We start from the raw sequence: 10107 nt of genomic DNA on the forward strand, positions 1-10107 counted from the left end.
ACAAAAAAAAAAACTACTTAGTCTCATTTTTATCTGTTGAATGTATCTTAAGTTGAATAAATATCACATTTCAAAACATTTGGTCGAGCATGTTTGGTTGTCATTAAGACATCAAAAATTTTAAATTTTGACCTTTTTTTTTGTTGTCTTTTTGGGTCCAAAATGTTGAATATAATTGATCAGTGAAGAAAACAAGTTTGGTCATGAAGATAATAATGTCCTCAAAAAAGGACTCAATCTGGGCATTGCGAACATTTTTTCTTTGAAATATTAAGGCAACATCAAAGGTATGCAAACTAGGCTTAGTGATAAAGGGTTAAACTAAAAAATAAAAAAAGGGGGAAAAATGTACTAATTGTTAAAAAGCTCCAGTGAGTGTGTCCTGTCCTAACTAACCTTGAGCTTTAGTTTGACAGACAGCAAAACGAGACAAAAGTGGATTTTTGAAGCTTTTACTTCTTCACTCTTGATAAAATTGTAAAGCTGCAACACACACACTCATGTTGAAAATGACACATATCAACAATAAACATTTTACACAAAACAAACGACCCTTCAGTACAATCAATATGTAAATTTAGTAAATCAACTCTGCCCGAATTATTTGACAAATACTTTGTAAACAAACCATCAGAGTGTGGGAGAAAACGATGTGACATTGTAATAGGGTACCGCAAGCAACACGTCAATTCCTTTCATTAATATTCATGACTTTAGCTACTGTTGCTAAGGTAGGACACGCTCCCTTATGTCCCCGGTAGGAAATCGTGTACAAAGGAGATGTTTAAAGAGCTAAACCAACCAATTCCATATAACCGCTCATTTACAACCCACATTTTAGCGGTGTAAATGACCGCTTGTCCGGCAACTTGCGTCGCCTCGTATGCCACACAAAAGAAGCGGCCAGATCTGCCGCGTTGGTACCGGCGATACTTTGGGTATTGCAGAAAAGGCAGTCCCGTCACATTTTCTGAATGTTATAATCAACTTGGTAACGAAGTATCGGTTTTAGTTGCAACCCTATTTTGGAGTTACAATATTATAATTAGGCTTGTTGTGAACAAAGGGGAGAGGAGGCAAGGACTGAATAAAAAGTTGTTTATAATGAATAAAATCAACAAGCACAGTGAAGTACAAACACTTTAAAATTCTAAGCAGAGTCGAGAGATTTTCATCGACGGGGGCCGGATTGATTAAAAGCACAAACAATTTTAATAATCATGTCCGAGTTGTACGACAAAGTATTAGGCCAAATACAGAAAAGAGGGGTAATGTAGCTGAATAAGCAGCTACGTACTTTCCGTAGCGCTTTGCCGCCTCCACTAAAGTCAACGATAATGAAAGCATCTTGTGAGGCTGTGTTTTAGAATCAGTTTCCAAAATAAGGAAATCTGTTATCTTTTAGCTCATCTACATCAAATCATAATCAATGGAAGGATTTTATTGCTTTGTCGGAGCTCCCAGCTAAGGTAAATGTACATAAAGTGCGTAGCCCCTTATTCAGCTACATTACCCCTACGTAATAATACGACTTTTTTTCTTGTAGTAAGAGTCCAACTTCAATCTCGTAGTCATTTTTTCTCCAACCTTTATTTCACCCCAATACTCTAATATGTCACTGTCAATCAAGAGTAGGAACTTTTTAAATTATATAATCACCCTTCCCCAAAGAAACTAATATTTGAGAGCCAATCATAATTTTCCATATTTATGTAATTATATTATTGATGAGTGATTTATAATTTTTGTAATTTGGGGTCTACTGTCTCAAATATTAGCTGTGAACAGTGTAGTTTGAAAGAGGGAGAGTATTGTATAAATAATGCCACTCAACTTGAGAGTTCAATCAGGTGAGCCAATAGTTTTGGCAATAGTGTGGATCCACATCATACAAGGATTGGACAAAGCACACGTAAGGCACCAATACTGCCAATCCTCAACAGGATTTGAGGAAACTCTACAGACTACAATTGACCTGCGTGCACAATCTGAAGGCAACGTGGATGACAAGCAAAAGTCATTGGCCACTGCTTCTCACACCAATACACACGTGTCTCTTAATCCGACCCTTGAGAGTGAATTTTTTACCACAAAATGAGCAGGAAATGTTTTTTTCGCCAGTGTGGGTCATTGTGTGTACTTTTAAGTTACTCTTCTGAGTGAATCTTTTTCCACAAACTGAGCAGGAAAATTTTTTTTCGCCAGTGTGGGTCATTATGTGTACTTTTAAGGCGCTCTTCTGAGTGAATCTTTTTCCACAAACTGAGCAGGAAAAATTTTTTTCGCCAGTGTGGGTTATTGTGTGTACTTTTAAGGCGCTCTTCTGAGTGAATCTTTTTCCACAAACTGAGCAGGAAAAAGATTTTTCACCAGTGTGAGTTATTGTGTGCACTTTTAAGGCACTCTTATGACTGAATCCTTGACCACAAACTGAGCAGGAAAAAGGTTTTTCACCAGTGTGGGTTCTTGTGTGTGTTTGTAAGTTTATCTCTTGAATGAAACTGTGACCACAAACTGAGCAGGAAAAAGGTTTTTCACCAGTGTGGGTTCTTGTGTGTACTTTTAAGTCTGTAATTTGAGTGAATCTTTTCCCACAAACTGAGCAGGAAAAAGGTTTTTCACCAGTGTGGGTTCTTGTGTGGACTTTTAAGGTACCCTTACGGCTGAATCCTTGACCACAAACTGAGCAGGAAAAAGGTTTTTCACCAGTGTGGATTCTTATGTGTGTGTTTAAGTTGTCCTTTCGAGCGAATCTTTTTCACCAGTGTGGGTTCTTGTGTGTGTGTTTAAGTTGCTCTTGTGAGTGAATTTTTGACCACAAACTAAGCAGACAAAAGGTTTTTCGTCAGTGTGGCTCCTCATATGCATACGACAAGTATAATTCTTAGTAAAGGTTTTCCCACGGTGAGATTTCTTCTGACCATCATCTTTGTAAGGTGAGTGTGACGTGGCGCCATTTCTATCTGATGATGCGATGAAAATATGTGGTTGCGATCCTTCCGTTGAGCTGCTGCTTGGAGGATCCGTCCCTCTGCTGGCCTCACTCGGACCATCCTCGCTATTCAAAGGCTCACCAGTCGACATGGTGATATCGTCCTCCTCTTTAATGTATGGCAGCTCGACCTCCTCCTTTTTGATTGGAAGTTGTACTTCTCTCTTTAGCTGTTGAGCGTCAGGACCAAGATATTTGTTGAAATCTGCAAGACACAAGAAGACAAATGATATATTTTATGTACCATCTAGCTAGCTACTAGCCGTGAGGTTAGACTGGCTTTGAGAGCGAGAGATAGAGTGTATATACGCGTGCATTCTGGGCTGTCATTTCCATGACGACAATGCACAGATTGGCTGTTAGTCATCGTGAAGTGACACGCCCTCATCCTTCAGGGGCAAGCAGTGGCAATTTTATCTATTTATTTTACCATTATTTATTAACAAAATCAAACAAAAATGTAAGCAATTGAGTATTTTTTCTCCAAATACTTTACTTATACTTGAGTAAATTATTTGGGATGATTATTTTTACTTTTGTAAAATTATTTTGAAGTCACGCTATTCTTACTTGAGTCAAATTTTTTCTGCTCTACCCTCCTCTGCTGAAAAGATAGTGACTCAAGAACATCCCCAAATGAAGTATAAATAATAAATCAAATGAATCCAAGGTTTCCCTTGGGATTTTTTTAAGCTGTGGCAGTGGGCTGTATCGGAGTCGGACAGCTTCACCATGTCGTGCCATGGCGAAATTGCGTCATATCATGACAGATGAGATTTTTTCCCCCAAAAAAGAACCATAACAAAGATCTATTTGAAATATTTCATTAGCCAGGCTAATGTCTTATCTCACAGCTACAGTGGATGTACGTAAAATGCGTTGCTAATTACAGCTACATTACCCTTCGTAATAATAGAGCTTTTTCTTCGTAGCAATAGTACAACTTACATGTCGTTAGGGATGGGAATTGATAGGATTTTTACGATTCCGATTCCATTATCGATATTGCTTAACAATTTGATTCTTTATCGATTCTCTTAGCGATTCTAATTTGGAGAAAAAGATAAACATTTTGATTGGCATCTTGTTTGTTTAATCAGAAGTCACAGCCTTACAAACTCACAACGGGGTCAAAAGAGACCCAAAGCCTCAATGTTAACTGCGGCAAATAGACAAGAATGTGTAACATTTTACTGAAACATTTTTCTAATAGAAATAAAAAAATCCTCTTTTTTAAAAGGACATATAAGTTGACAGCACTCAAAAATCATAATAAAAAAGAGAAATACTGTCAAATACAACAGAACAGTGCGTAGTGCAAATGTGCAAAATGAACAATTCTTTTGCAAAAAAGTAGCATGCCTGCTTTTTCAGGTAGGATACATGATCTTTCTGGACTTATGGTGTCTCCAGCAATGGAGAACACCCTCTCAGATGGGGTGGAGAACGCCTGCACACACAGAAATTGTTCAGCTAGTCCAGACAGCAGGGGCATAGTATTGTCCCAAATGTTAACAAGTTTATAATTAGGTTGGTGTAATTACATAAGGACGGTTGGATCTCATACAATATAAAATGAATTTTAGCACAATCCACAGTTAACTTAGATTTGTTAACTTCCTCGACCTAGATGGGGTACTCTATGGAAAGGCCTTTAGATACAGAGTAGAATAAAAATGGTTTTGGACCATCCACCATCCTATCTCGAATTACGGGCGAAAATACGCTGATTGGCTGTAGTGGTCAGGTGCATTTTAGGAAGTCATTTGGAACATCCACTTTCGTTAGTGGTAGCAACACAAAAATACCACCATCAGATGCAGCGGTTTACTGTACACTTTTGTGTGAAATCAGTAGTCAGATTGGCCCTATGACCCACCAAATTCAAATTATTCTGAAAAAAACACAGATTGGTGGACTACCGACCGAAATGAGTATTAAAATTGTGAATGAAATTGTTTAGGATTATTTTATATGCATATGTTATATTTTTCTTATAGAGTATTCGACGAGGAATACGATAGATACATTAATAGACTTTTTTTGGGGGGAAAAAAATCATTTCTTTAAGTAGTCTCATTAATAATGACCTGGCCTGTGAAAATCAATGGAAATTCATTCAGCTACGACTCTCCAGATTATACCAGGTGAGTGGTCACTCTTTGAATAATCAGTCTTACTTGCTGAATTGGGCATGTCTTGCATGCGTAAAATACGTGACGTAGTTCTAAATGCTTGGAATCTACTGTATAAGTGAATCGTTGGATGAACTGCCAAACAATTCCATGGAATTGAAACGCATGGAGGAACCAATTCTCGATTCCCATCCCTACATGTCGTAGTCCGCCCCCCCCCCCTTTTATTTGGCTCTAATTTGGAATGAGCTTGACGACAAGCTAAAAGTGTTGAAATTCACATTTTAAACGATGCTAAAAGAATTCTGATCAGTAAATATAAAAATTCTAACATATCTAAGCTATGAATTCTCTTCTAGGAATGTATTTCTTTGTGTGTGTACATTTCGTGTTTAATGTAATTGTATGTTTTTTATCGTATGAGAATACTATGATATGCGATAATTCACCCTTTATGCTCTTATATTTCTTCTTATGATTGTCTTAATGTACGCAGGCTCCTGGCTATAAGCTTTGAGTAGCTTCTTAACGAGACCCGACACACACATGATCCTAGCTAAGCATTAGGAGATGATATACACTTTGTGAATATGAATGTGTGTGTGAATTGAGGGTGTAACGGTACATGTAATAGTATTGAACCGTTTTAGTACGTAGTCCTCGATTCGGAGCGAACGCATACCGAAACTGTTTCTGACGTAATGTAACCCTTACTTTTCGAGGCCGTGAGTCGATGGGGTTACAGTTTCTTTGTGTAGATTATATTTACTCAGTCTTCTCTACTATAACGAGGACCAACACCGTAGTACAGTATAGAAACGTCAACGGTGCGACAACGTGTCCACCGCGAGAACGCAGTGAAACGCCGGCGTTAAAGTCAGTCAGCCAATGCACACCAGTCGCAGTGCGGCCACGTGTTAGACGCAACCCAGAAGCGGCTCAACGCGACGCATGCGAAAAGAACGGCAGAGTTTATTATTTGACGCGAGATGCGGCCCTCCTGCGTCAATACTGCTACCCAAGGATCGGGCTGGAAGTCACTCGTGTAAAAATACGGTGGATCTGGTCGATTTTCAAACTCATATGCAATCGTAACCTACTTTTTGAGTCCATCAGATCTCTTGAGTGGTAGATCGGGGCACAGTTGACTTGTGTTTGTTGATTTACTGCTGTCTTCTCTGCTATAATAATAACCAACATGGCCACGTGTTCAATACAAAACCCTCCTACCTACCACAACAAAACAAGTAGGAACTAAGTGTGAACTAATATTCACATAGGAACTAAAGGTATGCAACAAAAAATATATAATATAAATGAACCTTGTGGAAACGGCTGAAATTAATGAGTGGACTGGGCAAGGACTTCAAGTAGCAATCATTATGTCGCGTTATTTGGTGTGTGTGTGTGATTTCTCTGAAAGCTTTCAGGATGGTAAAGCACTCAGCATAAAGTATAATCCAACAGTGAAGCCTGTATATAATATGACAGTTTAATGGCCACAGCTATTTTTCTGTATGTGTTTGCTTTATTTTATTTGTTTGTTAAATTGAAAGATGGTAAATAAATTTAACGAGAAACGGTTAATTTGTATACCATGCATTGATTCAAATTTTCAAATTATATAACAGTCCGCTTGAGCGAATTTATCGTCATTTATCGTTATCGAGGTAAATCTGCTCAATTTATCGCGATACATACTTAAGACTAGGGCTGCAGCTATCGAATATTTTAGTAATCGACTGAAAATTCTATCGATTAATCGAGTAACCGGATAAAACAAATATATTTTTAGATGAAGAGCAATTATAAATATACATGAGAAAACAAGACATTTAATCTAATTTTGAACCATTTTCAGTCAATCAATGTCTTTATTTTCGATGTATATTGTTGAAAACAGCCAACAATTGCATCTCAGATGTAACTAGAATTTAAAAAAAAAAAAAAGACTAATTCACTGCTTTCACTCAAAAAACTTCAGATCTTATTACAAAAAAATATATATATATCTTACCTAAAAATGCCGTTACGCTTGATAACACACATCACTTAAAAGTTTGGATTTTTTCCCACGTCTTTCAATTGAATTTCTCTTTGTGTCAAGCCATTTTTAAGTTCTAGTTAAGTTTTAAGTTAGTCTAAACTGTAAGTCCTGATAGGATTTAGAGTTTTTGCAGTGTTCAAAATAAATGTATGATACAGGCTGTATTGGAGCACATTAGCAACAGTGCTACTTGGTGTTTTATCCAGCAATGACTACTGAGCTAAAATTGATAGTTAGCATGATTAAGTTTTTATTTTACACCCTCATCACTCCACAATGCTATGTTATGTTAAAGCCTGTATGTAAGACACGTTAGCCAAGCATCGACAGTGGTCATAATTAATAGAAACCTAGCCCTCCGCAGGGCTAACGTGACTTCAGAACAGGAACGTTAATCTTATTTATTAGCGCTTAGCGCTCTTTATTAGCGCTTAGCGCTCTTTATTAGCGCTTAGCGCTCTACTGCTTTAAGATGGCGGCTGTTTACTAAAGCTGCCCAGACGCGGCCGAGTCTGTCATTTAGCATCTAGTTCAACATACATGTGATCTCTATGAGACGCATGAGACGCTACCTGTACCAACGTAGCATCGTATGGGCTAGTATTTAGCAACGTCGGCGTTGTTTGTGGCGGCTGTCGGCTGCAGTAAGTCCCCCCCCCCCTTCTTCCTCTCCGCACGTGACAGCGCGTTGTCCCGCATTAAAAGTAGTCCGAGCAAAACGTGATGCTGACAGCTGTCAAAATAAACGATTACTCGAGGTGAATAAAATTACTCGGATCAGTTTTTAAACTCGAGTTACTCGAGTTGCTCGAGTACTCGTTTCAGCTCTACTTAAGACCATATCGCCCAGCCCTACTCTGTACCAACATTGCAGGAGAGCAAACTATTAAATGTGATACGGGAAGATGTTCTTGATTTCTGCAAAACTTTCTTGTACTGATTTTTGTCAGTGCCAAGCATGCGAGAATGTTTTCAAAGAAACAGAAGACACTCGGAGGGGAAGATGACTTTGATGAAAGCGATTTTGAGGAGTAATGTCATGTACAGTTTTACTATTTTTTATTTCTATTTTTTTTTTACTTTGTTTCTCAATATTTGTATGTGTAATAATGTGTATTTTCATATCATTAGACACTACCATGTTTAAATAAATGTTGAATACCATACTTGTGAATGATTCCAACCTTTTGTGTATATACTGTGTGATTCAAAAAGACTGCCAAAGTCATAATGCCATGTCAAAAATGAAAGCATTACAAAACTCTACCTTGGACAGATGTTGGAAGTAACTTTAAGTTCAATATTATGTTTTCTAAGTATTCAAATATGGCCATCACCAGCAGCATGGACAACATCAAGTTGACATGAGAATGCCTCCCTAATGTTGGGTTCCACTGTGTTGATTGCGTCTGTTATCCGATCTTTCATGTCATCAATATTTGTTGGAAGCGGTGGAACATACACCTAGTGTATACCATACGTTATGTGCCATAAAGATGGATAATGAACTTTGTCTTTAACATACCAACACGTCCAGCAAGTTCCGATGACCTGAAATATCGAACAACCGTTAGAATCAAGACAATGGACTGCGACATGCACACGTTTGAGAGGAATTCTCTTCTCGGCTTAATTTTGTCCGTGCTGCTGGTGGTGCTCACATTTGAGCTTAAAGTGATCCTCTGATTTAAATACATGTAGGCTCTAATAAACTACAATTGTTCTCTTGTACTAAAATATGTTGTTAGAAACACATAAAATGTTAAATCAATGGCAATATTGTATAATATTTAGTCCATATTTTGACCGTTAGTTGGCGCCATGGTTTGCGGGCTCGCAGTGATGACGTAATTGGTATCTTTCCAAATGTGTAGCGTGTTCAGCAATTGCTTATTGCTGCCTGAGCCTGCGAAGTAAAATGCCACAATGTGCTGCTTTTGGATGCAATTTCCAGTCAAATGGTAAAAAGGGGAGTGAAGTGAGTGGTCAAGGTGGAATTATTATTTTTAGTGAATAAATGTGCATAAGTGGAAGCTTCTCCCCCTTTTTGGTCCCTGTATGCATGTATCCTACCCACCACGCGTTACAACTGGCGCCCGAACATTTTTCCTGGATCCTCAGTCAAGTAAGGGTCCCATCGCGTCTGCAATAATGGTTTTGGATCTGTCCATTTATTTTTATTCGTCGGTCCAACAGCGGCTTTTCGGATCAGTCTAATTTGTGGAATCGACGGCCTAATCGCGGCTGCGATATTGTCAAGGGATCGGTCTAATTCCTGGATCTTCGAGTGAGTAAAAAACGCGGATTTGGATTAGTATTGCTATCTTTTTTGTTGACTATTCTTCGTGGGAGTTTTCCCCAAATCATACTAAATAATGAAAGCACTATGGCACGCCACAGTGACGACAGTGACTCTGACGTGGACCTTACAACAATGTTGGAGTTCGTCAGGGAATGCGTGTTTGTGTACTGCTGAGCACCCGAGTGAAGAGTGGTCAAGGTGGAAATATTTTTTGTGAATAAATGTGCATAAGTGGAAGCTTCTCCCCTTTCTAGTACTTTTATACACGTATCCTAGCTACCATGCGTTACAATGCACAAGACCTGGATTACACAAGGTGTGCTCTTTGGCCTGTACTGTATGTAAAGCACACTACAGCTCTGGATGCTAACAATCTACATAATTATATTGGGAAAACGTTTGAAAATGCAATATGCTTACCTTGAATATCTGCTAATAAAACCGGAGTTCCCGAATCCCAACAGCATGCACTCTCACTCCCAACTGGAGTTCCCAACAGGACTCTCTCGCATCACCAGTTTTGCCCAACTTTTGTCTTATCAGGTATTTGCTGCACGCATTTTTCCCTGAAACTTGTCTTGTGAACGACCGACAGTGCTGTCCTGCTCTTCACTTTTCAGATCTAGTTCAA

At 38.5% G+C, this 10107-nt stretch overlaps 1 protein-coding gene across 1 annotated transcript; it reads right to left on the reverse strand.

Annotated features, from left to right (window-relative positions):
• Positions 1–505: 505 nt before the first annotated feature.
• Positions 506–5188, reverse strand: LOC130928669 (gastrula zinc finger protein XlCGF17.1-like). Its single transcript, XM_057855387.1, has 3 exons — positions 5173–5188; positions 2824–3197; positions 506–2740 (listed from the first exon to the last, which is right to left on the reverse strand). Exons 1-3 carry the CDS (start codon positions 5186–5188, stop codon positions 2018–2020), a joined length of 1113 nt encoding a protein of 370 aa, XP_057711370.1. The 3' UTR covers positions 506–2017.
• Positions 5189–10107: the final 4919 nt, after the last annotated feature.

This window comes from Corythoichthys intestinalis, chromosome 13 (genome assembly GCF_030265065.1).
Source record: "Corythoichthys intestinalis isolate RoL2023-P3 chromosome 13, ASM3026506v1, whole genome shotgun sequence".
NCBI lineage: Eukaryota > Metazoa > Chordata > Actinopteri > Syngnathiformes > Syngnathidae > Corythoichthys > Corythoichthys intestinalis.

Coding starts and splice junctions, on each gene's coding strand:
- LOC130928669 (XM_057855387.1), bottom strand. Junction 2,741..2,823: donor AAAAACCTTTTGTCTGCTTA/GTTTGTGGTCAA, acceptor TTCGCTCGAAAG/GACAACTTAAACACACACAT.